The sequence below is a fragment of the Cydia strobilella genome, chromosome 15 (assembly GCF_947568885.1).
Source record: "Cydia strobilella chromosome 15, ilCydStro3.1, whole genome shotgun sequence".
Taxonomy (NCBI): Eukaryota; Metazoa; Arthropoda; class Insecta; order Lepidoptera; family Tortricidae; genus Cydia; species Cydia strobilella.
In genome coordinates, this window is record NC_086055.1 from 4,015,944 (window position 1) to 4,032,599 (window position 16,656).

Genomic DNA, 16,656 nt, shown 5'->3' on the forward strand with positions numbered 1-16,656 from the left:
ATGTTTAATTTATTTATTTACACATTTCAGTTTCATATTACAAGTCATTTATTCGTCTATATCATAACAAAAATCATTCCAAAAACAAACTCATACAAATTACTATTACTCACTGCGTTCGCGCGCAAAACTACCTATACATCGGCAGAAATGAGTGCCTTTTATCCCTTGGGAAGTTGAGCACCACGAAGTTAGGGTAGATACTTTTGCCTACCCTGATTTTCAATGAATTGCTACATTGATAACGGAGTTTGGTAACTAATAATGTAGTATTCTAAATATATCTGCCTCGTTTACCCTCCAGCCTTGAACCAAACCACAAAATTCTGTGAATATAACGTCCCACGCCAAACACTTCTAAAAAGCAATAAACAAAATGGTAGAAGAAACATTTTGTTCAATATTACTCCTTTCCTTCCATTTGATAGAACGAGTTTCTTCAAAATCTTATTGTCCACTGGCCTGGAATGGAAGCTAAGTTATTGTTTCGGGGAAAATCGTCTTTACGATCAAGGAAAGGCCTCAAGAATTATAAAAATACACTTTTATTTCTATTAAGATCCTTTTCATAACTTTTCCGTCTTTGGCTTACATCACCGGTTTACTCATTAAGCTTAATAAAATTTAATATACTTACAAGGAACAATTTTAGAGGGAGTTATTTTAGTTTTGTCTATAAAGGACTACATACTAAATAACGTCATCATACTCATCATAATATCAATTTGGGGTTAGTTATTTTTTATCAGCATTTAGCACCTACTTAATGTCAAGTACCCGAAAAATGTATAAGAATTTTAAAAAGTCAGTAGACAATAGACATAGACATAGAACATTTTTATTCAACAGTACCTAGAAACGACTTTGTCGTGTCAAATGCAAGTTTCTAAAAATGTCAACAGATCAAGAGCACTGTAGTTAGCATTGGACGATAATAATGTCAAAAATACTAAGTATCATGTAATTTTAATTACGGTTTCATCTTGTAAGTACTAACTTTTTTAGATATTTTAGTTAGGTACACTATGTAACAATTCAAACAAAACAAATATTGGTTTCGATTTGATGATGATGGTATCCTGTTACATCAAAGACATGGGGCTCTCAGAAGGGACTTCCATTTTTCACGGTCCAGCGCGGCCTCCTCCAGCCAAGGTCAACTGGTGCAGCCTCCTTTTCCACTGTGCGCCTACGGGTGGTACGTGGGCGACCTTACCCCCTTGTTCCGAGAATTTTCCAAGTCAGCCCTTGCTTGGATAGGTGGTTGTTTGGCCTTCGTAAAACATGTCCTATCCAGCGATATTTCCGCAGAAGTATCTCCTTTGCTATAGGGTTTTGTCCGGTCAATTCTCATAATTTAATATTGGAGATGGTCCGTGGCCATTGGACTCCTACGATTCGCCGCCAACACTTGTTTACAAACACCTGGAGTCTACGGGTTATGTCTTGTTTGACGGGCCATGTTTCGCACCCATACAGGAGGACCGACTTAACGTTCGAGTTTAAAACCTTAGCTTGGTGCGGCGAGTGATGACTGTGGAAGTCCATACGGGTTTCAACTACGCATATGCGAAACGGGCTTTATTGATGCGAGCTTCAACATTATCCGCTTCCCAGATATAACATCATAAATGAATACTAAGTGTGAAAATGCAATTTAAATACAATGTTAATAATAACTTAAATGCACTAAGCCCTTATCATTTCTTAACTAACAATTAATTCTGTCCGGGGCACGTGTAACGAAGGCGTAAAATCTAATAAAGAAAATATCGGGGGCTCAGTCTCAGTCCGATAACTCGAAGTAATATCCACAAGAGGCACAGTGTCACTCCGCACTCTGCACGTCGCCCACAAAAACCCGACTAGCACAGACATTATGCACAGACAAACAGCGAAAAACACTCCAGCCCATGTCAAATCAGTATGAAATGAAGACGTGAATTCAAGAAGGTACTTTCTTTCAGACACCTTTTTCCGTCCTGTGCACCCAGACTGAGATGCTAGTGTCAATGAGCATACTTGAATTGTGTAGGTTTGGTCTTTTTCAAACCGAACAACTACTGTTGTCTGATTGGCGGGCACGCACCACCTTTGAGTCTGTAGTGTTCCTAAGTCACTCACATTCTTATCAGGCATTATTTTCAAAATATACGCTAGTACAGGACCGTTAGATATTTTCGGTGCCGTCCAAGAGACTGATATAAGTCCAGTCTTAATTAGCTCGATGGTGCTGATAGAAGGCACATCAGCATTTTTCGAAGGTAACGTCCTCACCACGCCTCTAGTCGATCTGCTGCAAAAGTCCTTTGTACAGGCACGTAATCGAAACCTATAATCCCTGTACGGAGCCAAGTCTCCGACCTGATAAGCATTTCTTGGCGCACTGATATTTAAAGACAACGTTCGGACAAAGTAGCCCATAGAATTATTGGTTACTGGTAGCTCTTCTACTTCGTCGCACGCGGATCCCATGGAACTGCAGATGTCAAAATCTTCTTCTACCATGGCACCGTGAGGGGTACTCGACAGCATACCGCACATCGATTCGCAGCCCTTACCGTAATTAGGTGGTGGTCTCATAACCACCGCATGTTGCCAGATTTCATATACTTCCTCCAATGTGTCATCTAACTGCTGACAGTGATTTCTAGCTGTAACGTCTTCAGTGTATACTTCTACAAGCGTGACACTGAGCTCATATCGTGTGATATGAGGAAGGTAATCTACATGATCCGCCCAATGAAGGACGACTAAATGAGGGTTATCCGCTACGAGTTCCATTAAAAAAGGTGGTTCTGGTTTCCCAACAGTCGTAGTAAAATTGACGATGGAACTGCGTTTAAGGTGTTTCTCCTCGAGGTCATATGATTCAATACAGACGAGGTATGTGGAAGCGGGTCGGAGATTCGTGAGTTGTACTTGATAGGAATGGTCAGGAGGTTTAATAGTGCGCCACTCGTATTTGCTACAAATCTCTGGAACGACTGATGTAGATTCCCCTGCTGGGATGCGGACGTAAAGAATAGTATAGTGCATGTTATTATTTAACATGGGCCTGAATTTGACGATCGCAGATGTTTGGTTGACTTGTTTTACATTTACGCCAAGTGGGACCTCTTCACACCCACTGTATGCATTCAAGCCGTAACCATATGGCTTATCCTCTGTACCATTAAACAGTTGTGGAAATGTTTTCTTTATTTTATCCAAATCACTCATGCATAGCATTGGATTACGAAGAATGTTTATAGAGCCTTTATCTATTTGGAGTTTTTCTGTTACATTAGGAAGAAAAACTGTTTGAAGATTTGGATTATCGCGGATCAAGAGGCTGTATTTATTGTCTTTAAGTATTCTTCCGTGAATACGTTTAAGGGAAGGGAGGAAGTCGATCCTTGGTAGAGAAAGTGAGTCGTGAATGTCGATATAGTCGTACACTTCTTGTATTTTGCTGAGATGTATTTTCATTTCTTCGAGGGCCTCTGGCACGGCTCGTATGTGGATAGTTAGGGATCCGTTGATGTAAACGCATCGATGAGCTGCTTGAATACTTCCCAATGATTCTATAGTGATGTTTCCGCAATACTGGTGGGAATAAATATAAAAATAAGTAAGTAAGTAGCTATTCATAAAATAATAAGTTTAACTTCATTGCTTATTTTGTAAAATGTCTGTCGAATTTCTGTGCCGATCTCAAAAAGTAAATTTGTCAAAGAGGCAATGTTATTGAGCCATGCCACGTCAATGTTTTTAACTACGTTAATTATAAAGACATTCCTTTGATTTGTAAGCAAAAAACGAAATATCTAAAACTAAATTAATGTTCTTGTCTCTTTCTGCAAGACACACAAGAGACTTGAAACCCTCCCCTCCCTTTCCCTTTCAAGCTATTTTCAAGAAAGACCCTGAAGGAAAGTATTAGTATCTTAGGAATTATGATTTAATATTAATAAATACGCACAGAAGCGTTATAAAGTAGTGAGAATTCTACAGTAACTGACCTCTTTACACGTAGGACAATATTCGCAGGTAACTTTATCAGTCGTTACGTTTTTCTTGATGTAGTCATCCGGGCATGCGATCACGCAACTGTTGTTCCACACCCAGCGCTTCAGGCTTAAGCATTCTTCTTTTGTGATACAATATTGGTTTTCTTCTAGGATGATTCTGTGAGAAAATAAATTAAAACATTTCTAAAGTAAGTTTTTGTCAAAAATTAATTATCGATACAAGCTTCTATCGCCAGACTTCATCAAAAATCAAGACGATTTTAAAAACCTGAACTTATGATGAGGTTCTGTACCTGTCTTTCAAAAGTATGGTTTGATTCAGGTTCCCGATTGAATGCGTATCGAGAAATGGTTTTCAAATTTTAAAGACAACTTCAGTTAAATACCTAGTAGTAGGTAACGCGCACATTGCACGTTCAACAAAAGCAGAAGTAGAAGCAATGGGAACTTACGTATTATTTGGGCACTTGGACACGCACTGTTTCTTGTACGTGTAGTGGCGACACAGCGTACAGTCCGTGGGTTCGGTGAGGCGACAGCCGAGGCATTGCTCGTGGCATGTCATCGCCTCTGGGCCTTCTGTGTACCGCTGGCATTTCCTGGAAACAAGGAGTTACATATTGCTGGGCATATTCCCCGATTTCCATTCGTCCAGCAATCTCTTGTCTGTTTTCAACGGTCGTTAGCTCCAACAGAAATAAGCATTTTTTGAGCGCAGCGTAAAACTTATTTGACTAATGTTTCTAAAATCTTGTACCTACCTAAATTAATATGAAAAATTATGGCGTTAATATCAGTTTTTGGGCTCCTTAGTCGTTCAACAGTTATACGGGTGGTAGCGTGATAATACTCGTTTTAAATTCCCTTTCTCTTTTTACCTTCGCCTTCTTATTATAACACCAAAATTCGCCCCAAAATTTGGTCCTATCAACACCTACCAGTTTGACTAGTCACCCTAAATATAGGTCCTTACACTCACTTGTTGTTCCAGCAGTTGTTGAACCTAGCATCATCAGTGCACGTGCAAATATTCTTGCACACGACGTTATTGCTGGTCGGGCTGAGCACGTGTCTGTATCGCGGCGCGATGCTCTTCCAGTCCACCGTGTCGACGTAACACGTGTTCGGCCCGCCCCAGATTATCACGCCGCCACGGTCGATCTTGAGCAGGCTGTATAGGTTGATCTAGAAAATCGCGTCAGACACAAATGCGTCAGTCAACTGAATAAAAGCATGTTTATACATTTTATTTAGCTTCATTGCGTATATTTGTGTGTGCTTCAAATCTTGTAACTTACATTTGAACCATTTAGGGAAGTGGTTCAAAAAGTCAGACATCGGGGTGTCTGATTCAGTTGAAATTTGGAGTACTTCCGTGGTTCCGATGACAATGCAATAATTTGCTAACATGGAGCTGATCTGATGACCCAGCCTGAACGTAACCAACAGAAAAAATCGGCCGAGAGCATGTCGGGCCATGCTCAGTGACCTCAGTGTAGGGTTCCGTAGTTACCATTCTGTCAGAATAGGCTAAACGGGGGGTCATATTTGTTTTCTTTTGGAGCCATTATTTCCAAAAATATTTATTTTAACAAAAAATGGTTGTTAGAGACCCTTATTCGTGCTGGTGCATATAGTTAGTGCTGGTCGACAACTACCCCATACTAAATTTGTACGGGGGCGCTTATGTGTGGTCAAGGTGACCTCGATTGTCTTATGTGCTCCGCAGTAGTTGAGGTGGTAAATGTAGACTGACTGCTGCCGCACATTGGATACTTCCTGAAGTTCTCAGAACCTTTTGAGAAGGTGGTCCATGGAGTCCTGAACAGAAGTACAACACTGACCTCAGTAAGCTGGTTCATGTCGTATATGATGAGGGCGTAGTCATGCAGCAGGTCTCGTCCGCGGATGCGGGCCAGGCTCGGGAACAGCTGCCCGATGGAGTCCAGCTCTGGGACCATGTATATCGCCATGTAGCCCGTGATCTAAAAACAAATAAAACAATAATATATTAAGACGTGAAACTTCTTTAATAAACTGAACACTGTTTTAAAAACCTTGACTCATTGTGCCTAGTCTTTTGAGTCCTCTGCTTCCAGTCTCGACTCAGTTTTTCAAACTCTAATCATCATCATCATCATCAGCCTACTCTCGTCCACTGCTGGACATAGGCCTCTCCTATTGCACGCCATTGAGCACGATTTGCGGCAACTGATCCAGCTTTAAATCGTCATCGCTCCGTCTAGTTTGAGGACGTCCTACGCTACGTTTGCCGATACGCGGTCTCCACTCGAGAACTCGTCTACCCCAACGGTTATCGGTTCTACGGCTAATATGACCGGCCCACTGCCACTTCAGCTTGCTAATCCAGTGGGCTATGTCGACGACTTTAGTTCTCTGACTCAAACTCTAATAATTAGGTCGAAACCCAAGTATTTTTCGAGACTTGAGTCCTTTTCAGAGAACACATTTTTTTACAAAAAAAAATTTAAAATGCCTTACATAACTGTTGACGAAGTCTTCATTCGGAGGTTCGAATTATTTTTGAGTTGAAAAAAAGACTTGACTCAGAAGTTTTTTTCTCAGAAGCGCAGAATCTCGTTAAAACGAGTAGTTCTTCAAATTTATAGACACAAAACACTCATGTTCCTACCAACAATAATAATGCCATATGCTTACCTCGTTAAGGTTCCAGAACGTGATATTCTCAAAAATAGCTTCCTCCGGCCTACCGAAGTATATGAACGTAAAGTTTCCGACGATAGTGACGCAAGAGTCAATGCTACGCAAGCACGGTAGCGTGCGGCAGTGTACGGTGCCGCAGATTCCGTTGCCGGGCGCCGTGACGTTATACAAGACGTGGCCTGAGATAGCACGGAACGTGACGACATACCTACTCAACAAAATGGGTCTCGACGTGCTTACCTCCTTAAGGTTCCAGAACGTGATATTCTCAAAAATAGCCTCCTCCGGCCGACCGAAGTATATGAACGTAAAGTTCCCGACGATAGTGACGCATGAGTCAATGCTACGCAAACACGGTAGCGTACGGCAGTGTACGGTGCCGCAGATTCCGTTGCCGGGCGTTGTGACGTTATACAGGACTTGGGCTGAGATGGCTCGGAGCAAAATAAATCTGAAATGAAAAGGTATACTGAGTTATAATTACTACGTATAGAGAAAGGATACCAAAGAAAAACAGTGTCGGCGAGTGACTAAACGATTTGTTGCCGGTCGGCAACAACGCATGGCGCTAGTTTTTTATTTGCTTTGCCGGTACATCGTCCGATTCGATATCGGATGTCGGATACGAGCGCAAAGAAGGATCCGGAATCATATAGGTAAGTGCTTTTGTTTTATTATTAAGTGAATGCATAGTGAAAAGCGATAAGTAGTCCAAGTTTTTTTACCTTGGAAAGTATCTAATGTGACGTAACATTAATGCCCGATTCTATTAATTTTTAGGGTTTCGTCCGTACCTAAAGGGTAAAAACGGGACCCTATTACTAAGACTCCGCCGTCCGTCTGTCCGTCTGTCCGTCTGTCCGTCTGTCCGTCTGTCCGTCTGTCTGTCTGTCACCAGGCTGTATGTATCTCATGAACCGTGATAGCAAGACAGTTGAAATTTTCACAGATGATGTATTTCTGTTGCCGCTATAACAACAAATACTAAAAAGTACGGAACCCTCGGTGCGTGAGCCCGACTCGTACTTGGCCGGTTTGCCTGGCTCGCGGTCCATACATGTGTCATATTTTGTGACAATTGTCGCACCTGTCACCGATGTGAAATTGGGGCCTGGGGTACGTTTAGGACTTTAGGTACTTGCCTCCATAGACTATGCGCTCACTCAATAGTTACAAGAAACTCCAACATAAATCAAGTCAAAACTTTTGTACCGCAATGATGTAATCGGCGGAAAAGAAAAGAAATATTACCCAATCACCGCCTTCGCCGCCATGACACTTTGCCGCCAAACTTCTTATATTTTTTCTTCCTCACACTCCACGCGAGACGACCGAAGACTCTTAGGTAACGATATTTTATGTTTATAGGAATACACATTGTGTGACGCTTCCCATGCCGGCTCGATGGCCCATTGTATGCCGAGTGCGATTCCTACATTTCTAGTTTGCTTCGCAAATACACTAAATACACAAACTGAAAGGGCTCTTTATCGTATGTGATTCCACGTTTGAACAGACGGACTTTGGAATGCAAACTTTCAGTTCCACGAATTATTTAAATATGCGCACATTTAAACTGCAGTTTTTTTTTTCTAGAAGTTAGACCAAGTGAAGTCTGCAACGATTTTGATAGCACACGCAGTGCAAGTGATATTTGTAAATCATAATTTCATAGAAGTTTGACGTGTAAAATAACACTTGCACCGCGTGTGCTATCAAAATCGTTGCAGACTTTTCTTGGTCACTAACTAACTACTTTACATGTTGATATTTTAGTTTTTAAACGCAGTAAAGTGGTTCATGTATTTGGTACCGTCTCAGTCTTTTTTGGTATTTCTTTATTTAAAATCATTGTCTATCTATCCAAACAATAATAAAATAATCGGCCAAGAGCATGTCGGGCCATGCTCAGTGTAGGGTTTCGTAGTTACTATCCTGTCAAAATAGGCCAGACGGGCCCCTTTTATTAGTATAGTTGGTCAAGCAAATCTTGTCAGTAAATAAGAACAAAAAAACTATACTCATCCTTTTCTTTTGGGTGCTAGTACTAGTGTAAGACAAATATAGTATTATTATCTCTGTCTATGTTTGAAATGAGACAGTCCCTTGACAGACTATAAGTATCGTGTACATTACAAGCATAAGGAGTACGAGTACCTTTACAGCGCTTTGTACCTTTGTATTTTTTAAAGATTTTTGTAATAATTTAAAAACTACTGAACCGATCATGTTCGCAATAGCAAATATTTGAGTGTTTATTAATCTTTTATTTCACGATTTTTTCATATTTTTTGGACCCATGGTTCAAAAGTTACACATATTTTTTTTTTGGAGCGATTATTTCCGAAAATATTAATTATATCAAAAAAAGGGTTACGGGTTGTTCGTTTCAAAAAAACCTATCCAACGATATCCCACACTATTGGGACAAAGCAAAAAAAAACATTTTATATGGATGGTATCCTAATTATTATTTTTAGTTTTTATTTTACCGTTCTGTCGCTATGCATGATTTATGTATCCGTGCCAACTTGCAGCTTTCTAGCAATAACTATCACGGAGCAAAGCCTCGGACAGACAGACAGACATGGCACAACTAAAGGGTTTCTAGGTGACTACGAAACCCTAAAAACTACGGTCTTCCTACGGTCGGCCTAATACTACTACGTAACCTAACTACCTACTTTCAAAATCACTCATTCACCAAAATCGGCTCAGTAGTGTTGATGATGTGACAATGGAAAACCCGACACGAACGTATACCTACAGTTACAATACAAAATAGACTATTAAAATCATAACTCTTCCCGTAGTGGGTAAACATAGGACGGTTGGGGTATAGCAAAAGGGGCCCGATTTTAGGACAGAAAATTTACGAGCAAAATTTTTTTTTTGCATTTTTGCTCCTTTTTATTTTTTATTTTCAAGTAATCATTAAAATAAGCCTCTTTTATTGAGAGAAGTTTTTTTATAAACAAACCGCCCAGAAATAGGAGCGCCGCGTAGCGGGGCTCCGTCGGCTCAGGATAAGAAGGGCTTGTTCTCGGAAATATTACTCTTTGGGGAAAAAAGCGTCTGGGACATACGCGTGTGATTAAATTAACTACTGAAAAAATAAACGCCTGGTTAAAAAACAGAATGGGGAAAAAAGAGCGGACAAACTTGTTTGCAAACCGAAATTTTCTGTTTAAAATGACTGACTTTCGAACACAATTATCTCGGTAAATACCGATCTGAGAGAAAAACTTCAAAGAATAAAACATGCTTATCTTGACGCATTTTTTATGATAGGAAAAGAAAATTAAACAAAAATGAAAATTTAAAAAAAAATATGAGAAATTTTCTGTCCAGTTGCGCCCCCTTTGGACCGCTGTAGTTCTTAAACGGGCAAGTTAATCAAAAAATTGTAATCAATAAAAGATGCTTATTTTAATGTGTTCTTTAAAGTTCTAATCAAAAAAGTTGCATAAATGAGAAAAAAAAAATTTTTTATGAAAAATTTCTGTCCTAAAATGGGGCCCCTTTTGCTATACTCTGACCCCCAAAGGGTAAAAACGGGACCCTATTACTAAGACTCCGCTGTCCGTCTGTCCGTCTGTCACTAGGCTGTATCTCATGAACCGTGATAGCTAGACAGTTGAAAATTTAACAGATGATGTATTTCTGATGCCGCTATAACAACAAATACTAAAAACAGAATAATATAAATATTTAAATGGGGCTCCCATACAACAAACGTGTTTTTTTTTTGCTGTTTTTTACGAGCGGGAGTCCGACTCGCACTTGGCCGGTTTTTTAATAATTTTCTTAAGCGGGTTCTACTGTTTTTACTAAAAGAAAATTTCTTCCGTCAACTATTACTAAGCCACTGAGCACTGTTATAAATTACAACCTATGAACGCGCGTACACTTGAAGCATTTAAAATAGTGATACTGACTTAGCACTGACATTTGACCGCACGAATCAAGTCAATGGAGCTAATCGAATCAAAGGACATTTCGATGACTATTAATATCTTAATGTTAGTTCGTGACCTCAATAAAGGTCCATTTAATTTTAAACAGGATCAGGCGTTCGGTGTCAAAAGGCCTCATTGAGACCATTCTTAGGGATCCATACGGTCGAAATTTTATGAACCTATCTTAAGTTTTGAAATCATTGTTTTGCTCGGGGTACTGTATAAGGATTCTCTACAAGTGTTCATCTTGCCCCAGTCTTTCTCTTACCCCATCTTAACCTTATACTTAACTTGATTATTTATAAAACAGGTACTTACCTACAAATTGATAATCAAAATCAGCTAGGTACATAATAACTTAAGTGTAACAAAGACGTCTCGTGTACAAAAGGGCTCAGGCGCTATAATTATTGCTCAAACAATACGTTTTTAGCGAGTGTTACCATCAATACCGACCCCCTTTTAGTGTGTACCGGCCTTAAATCAATTTTATTAAAATTGGAGCGCAAAATATCGCGACGATACTAGATTACATAAGGATAGTAGATACATTACTCGGGTTTTAGTTAGCAGGTTTGCAATTACTGCGCCTTGCACCGAGCGCGGGAACCACTGGAAAAAACCGGCCAAGTGCGAGTCGGACATTACACAATTTTTTACAATGTATTTTTTTATGTGAAACGTGAGTGAAATGTCTTCAAAAAACCCGTAGGGGTCGGATCAGAAACTAAGTAATTAAGTCCGACTCACGCTTGACTGCACACTTCTAATAGGTTTTCCTGCCATCTATAGGTAAAAAACTATTTTGTGTATTTTTTCAAAAATTTAGACCCTGTGGTTTCAGAGATAAAGAGGGGAATGATCATTTTTTGGCTATATTCTTAAATAACTTCTAAACTATTTGTTTAAAATTACAAAAAAAATATAGATTCTCAAAATGAGCTCTTTCATTTGATATATAACATATAATATCTATATATATATATTACGCGAGGCCGATTTTTGTTCATCCCATCAGATCTACAGTTATGGTCCGATTTTAATAAATTATATGTCATTTGATTCGTCTCATGCTACAGATTTGCAATAAGCTCTTAGTTTTTTTATTTTTTCCCGAAAAAGTACTAAAAAGTTAATTTGAAAAAATGTACCACGTGACCTTTGTTCTGACGAGATTGAATTGAACTCAAACCTATATCCAATGTATGTAAGGTATCCAATCCATTCAAATATTTGTTTTGAGACTGTAACATGCATACACCACACTAAAAATTATATTTAAACACCATAAAATTTTATTATTGTGTTTGATAACATGTCATACGTGTCATCCACATCGTACTCATCAAGATGACACATACTTAAAACCCTCTATAAATAAATAAAGATAAAAAAAAAAAAAAGATGACACATGTTTATTTTATTGTTGCTTTGGCACATAGAAGGTAGGATCCTATAGAAGTGGCTTACCGCGTGTGCCCGTGAGGGACAGAATTTGTAGCCCACCAGCCCACCATAAACCATACAAAACGGTGGGGAAAAGCATCTATATTTACTTCAAAAAGCACGTACGGCGAGGTTTGTTCCAATGAGGATGTTAAATGATGTCGGATCTTTAAGGTAAACGGTCAGCCAAGGGTTGGCAACTGTCAAACGTTTGCAGAGATGGCGGCATCATAGCTTGCCCCTTTTCTATGAGATTTGGCTTAAAGGGCTGGCATCCAGGGAATTAAAAAAAACAAAAATTTGTCACAATGAGGGCTATCGCGTATGAATTCGCCGCTAGGGGCGCTAGTGTAGATGGTGGTCTTTTCCATAGTTCGAAATGTCAAATGTCATTTGTCACTTCAATGACTGACAGCTGTTCTATAGTCTTTTGGACCACCATCAACAGAGGCGCCAACTGGTGAGCAAAAAAACGATAGCCCTCATTGTAGGGATTGACAGGGCAAGCTATGCGGAAAATGGGGTTGGCCGGTCGACATAATTAGCAGTTATGTCGACCGGCCAACCCCATTTTCCGCATCGGTCCGCGCCCTTGGTGCGGTGCGGCGTATGTGCGATCGTATGTAAAAGCCGTAACAGACTACCGCACCGCACCGCGATCTTGGTGCGCCACACCCATAAGTGAGAGCGAGAAAGAGAATATCTCGAAAAGCCGTACTGGTGCGGTCAAAATCTCTTACTCGCTCTAACTTATAGCTGCTTCCTTAACGTATGTACAGTGACAATTTTGTTATTTTTGTATTTGTTAACGTTACATGTTCATCTTTGGGTTACAAACTTACATATGTGTACCAAATTTCAACTTAATTGGTCCAGTAGTTATGGAATGGGCTGTGACAGACGGACAGACAGACAGACGTACGAGTGATACTATAAGAGTTCCGTTTTTTCCTTTTGAGGTACGGAACCCTACAAAATAGTATTTTTTTGTTTTGTGGCGTGAATATTGGGAGAGGTCAGACTGACAGTAGACTAGAGCAGAGCTTGCAAATTAAAAACACAAAACCCGCCCGTTTTATGATATTCATGGTCTTTATTACCTTATTTTGATTTGCGAACCGCGCGCCGTAGCATAAAATACCTACTATACCTAGTCATAGACAAAGGTCAAGTTTTACGTGAAGTATGTCGCGGACATATAGGGTAGAACTAATAGAGCTATGCCAGATACCATCCAGTGCCAGTTGCCACAAAGAATTGCGTATAATTTAAATATAAACCTACCTTACCTTACCGCACAATTTTGGACTTATTGCAATACTTAATGTCTAAACAATAGATCTATCTAAAGCCTGACCAGTAATACGCGCGCGCCATGTTGCGGAATTCGACTGGAACTAATTTTTTCATACTATACTGAACTGACACCCTATACATGAGAATGAACAGCGCCCTCTTGACAATGATCATATATTAATTACTGGTCAGGCTTTACATAAAAATTATATTTCGCAAGTAGTGAATTAAAAATAAAACATATTATTTACACCTTCGCATCCGTGCCTTTCAGAGGTCTTAAAACCAAGAAAAAAAGTTTAGGCGGGAAATGTTCATGGTAGGTAAGTTTATTTCCTCCCAATATGATCTGTATCGCCTATTAAAGTAGGCATTTAGTTTACGTCCACTCCTTTGTCAACATTGTGTGAATAAAATTGTATTTTGTACAATTGATTCTGGACCGATTTCTATTAAGGATTGTTGAATTTGGTACGAAAATAGCTTGAGTCCCTAGGAAGGACATAGGTTAGGTTTATTACGAAAATAATTATTATACGCGGTCGAACTCGCGGGCAAAAGCTATAAAACCAACTAAAAACTATTTATATATAACATAAGAACTAAAAATTAAAAATACAATCGAATTTTAACTCAATAATGCAGTGGTCGGAAACTAGCTCATACGTGGACGAAAACTAAAATAACACTATGTAACAAATGTTATTTAAGGTAATAATATTAACCTAAAATAGACAATATGAGCAATACAAACGAATATAACACATTAAAGTAAGAGTACTTTAAGATTTTTTTTTTCGCATTTCAAAGTTGGCATCACCACGAAATCGCGAAATCGGACACACCAACCCTATTTGTCTGCCAAGCCGGTGCAAAGTTATTGTAGTAGGAGTTTAGGAGTCTTAGTAATTGATGGATGTTTGTTTTCAAGAGTGGTGTATCTGCTATTTTAGCGTAATCTTTGGCGATATTACAGTGCTGTTTGCAGGCGTCGTTATTAAGGAGTTGTGTTTATTCTCGACTCGAAATTTAATATAACAACTCGCCATAGATTTTATCTATTGAAAGACTGTTGGGGTATTTTGGGAGTTATGGTCGCAAGAGTATAATTGAGTAATTAAATTGAAACGTTTTCCGGTCGTTATTATACTATTTTTCCGCGAATTTGTCTGCGTCTGCGTAGAATTAGTACCAGCAGTTAAAGTACAGCGCCTTAATAAATAAATTTCGAGCATAATATACTTAATTGCTTACACCAATTAATAGGCAATTCATAAATTTGCTCATTTCCACTTCCCTTTTCACCCTCTTTAGGGATGATTTCCGACATAAAAACCATCCTGTCCTGCCTATGTCCTTCCCCGGGAGTCAAACTACCATTATACCAAATTTCAACTAAATCGGTTCAGAACTACCCTTATACCAAATTTCAACTAAATCTGTTCAGAACTACCCTTATATCAAATTTCAACTAAATAGGTTCAGAACTACCCTTATATACCAAATTTCAACTAAATCGATTCAGCACACAGAAATAAATAATGGTTCAGCAGTTTAAACGTGAAGAGGTATGTACACAGACAGATAGAGAGACTTTCCAATTTATAATAATTGTTATTACTAGCTTTTGCCCGCGACTTCGTCTGCGAACACCAGCTAGAGTAAGTTTAGCGCCTGGATAAAGTGTAATAGCAATCATTCAATTTGACCATAAGCTTAATTGCTTGACATCAGTTATCAGGCAATTCATTAAATCTCTATTTCACCCCCCTTTTCACTCTCTTTAGGGATGATTTCCGACATAAAAACTATCCTATGTCCTTCCCCGGGACTCAAACTATGTATATGCCAAATTTCAACTAAATCTGTTTAGTTGTTTAGCGTGAAGAGGTAACACACAGACAGACAGTACATGTAAACTATCGTGTTAGTTAAGTTTTTGTTGTCTAAACCTCCTGTAGCCGTATCACGTGTTGACACTTGATGTTTACGTTAGCGACAGCGTAAACTCAAATGCCAACTCGTGGTAGCCGTGCTGTAACATGCGTAACGTATTTTCCTGTCCAGACGGGAACAATTTTTAGCCAATGTGATTAAATTGTCCGATCAAATCAGGTGGTGCGGACGCAAACGCCAATTTGGCCACTTTCACCAATGCATATGAATTCGCCGCTAGGGGCGCTAGTGTAGATGGTGGTCTTTTCCACAGTTCAAAATGTCAAATGTCACTTGTCACTTCAATGACTGACAACTGTTCTTTAGTCTTTTGGACCACCATCAACAGAGGCGCCAACTGGTGAGCAAAAAAACGATAGCCCTCATTTTAAATTTATGGTCATATTTGAGCGCTCTAAATTTAACAAAAATGCCCCCAAACGCGAATACTAGCGTCACAAATTGGTATTCTTGCGTCCGCATCCCATTTTATCGGTAATAATCGGCGGTCGAATTCGGCGAGCTAAATGAGGGCTAACGCGTATGAATTCGCCGCTAGGGGCGCTAATGTAGATGGTGGTCTTTTCCATAGTTCGAAATGTCAAACGTCACTTGTCACTTCAATGACTGACAGCTGTTCTTTAGTCTTTTGGACCACCATCAACAGAGGCGCCAACTGGTGAGCAAAAAAACGATAGCTCTCATTGGCGTTGTGTCCGCACGGCCTGATTTGATCGGACAATTTAATCAGATTGGCGAAAAATTTTCCCTGTCTGGACAGGCCTTATAAATCAAAGTCATAGACCTAGCATTACATAGATGAGCTATACGCGTGCGCCCGTGAGGGACAAAACATATATACGCAATGCCACAATATGATTGGTCGAGTAGGTTTGTAGCCCACCATAAACCATACTAAATTTACGGTGGGGAATTTAAAAAAAATGTGAGACTGTGACAAGGACAAACAATAACAGCGCTTTCTCTGCTACTCCTACTGAAAGATACATAAGACTATCCCGTTCGGTCATTTCTCCCCACCCCTCATGACCGATCCAGCTAGCTTCATGCTCAAAGTGCAAATTTAAAATCGTAACACACCATCGCACCTCACCAAGGTCATTGTGCGACGCACACATAAAAAGAGCGAGAAAGAGATATAGCTTTCTTGCTCTTACTTATGGATGCGTCGCACAATGACCTTGGTGCGGTGCGACGGTGTGTTACGCCTTAATACTTTAAATTAAAAAAGCTCAATTAGCTACACATGGCAAGTCTACATAAACGTCAGTCATTGTCACTGGTGTCACTGTCACTACAAT

At 39.5% G+C, this 16,656-nt stretch overlaps 1 protein-coding gene across 2 annotated transcripts; it reads right to left on the reverse strand.

Moving 5' to 3' along the window:
* Nucleotides 1-541: 541 nt before the first annotated feature.
* LOC134747794 (insulin-like receptor) lies at nucleotides 542-10,615 on the reverse strand. Of its 2 annotated transcripts, XM_063682431.1 has the most exons (8): nucleotides 10,599-10,615; nucleotides 7,950-8,181; nucleotides 6,939-7,149; nucleotides 5,858-5,998; nucleotides 4,993-5,198; nucleotides 4,466-4,612; nucleotides 4,005-4,170; nucleotides 542-3,588 (listed from the first exon to the last, which is right to left on the reverse strand). In XM_063682431.1, exons 2-8 carry the CDS (start codon nucleotides 7,970-7,972, stop codon nucleotides 1,708-1,710), a joined length of 2,775 nt encoding a protein of 924 aa, XP_063538501.1. In that variant the 5' UTR covers nucleotides 7,973-8,181; nucleotides 10,599-10,615; the 3' UTR covers nucleotides 542-1,707. The 2 variants fall into 2 exon arrangements, with proteins under 2 accessions (XP_063538501.1, XP_063538500.1); XM_063682430.1 differs by lacking the exon at nucleotides 10,599-10,615 and having other exon boundaries at nucleotides 7,950-8,281.
* Nucleotides 10,616-16,656: the final 6,041 nt, after the last annotated feature.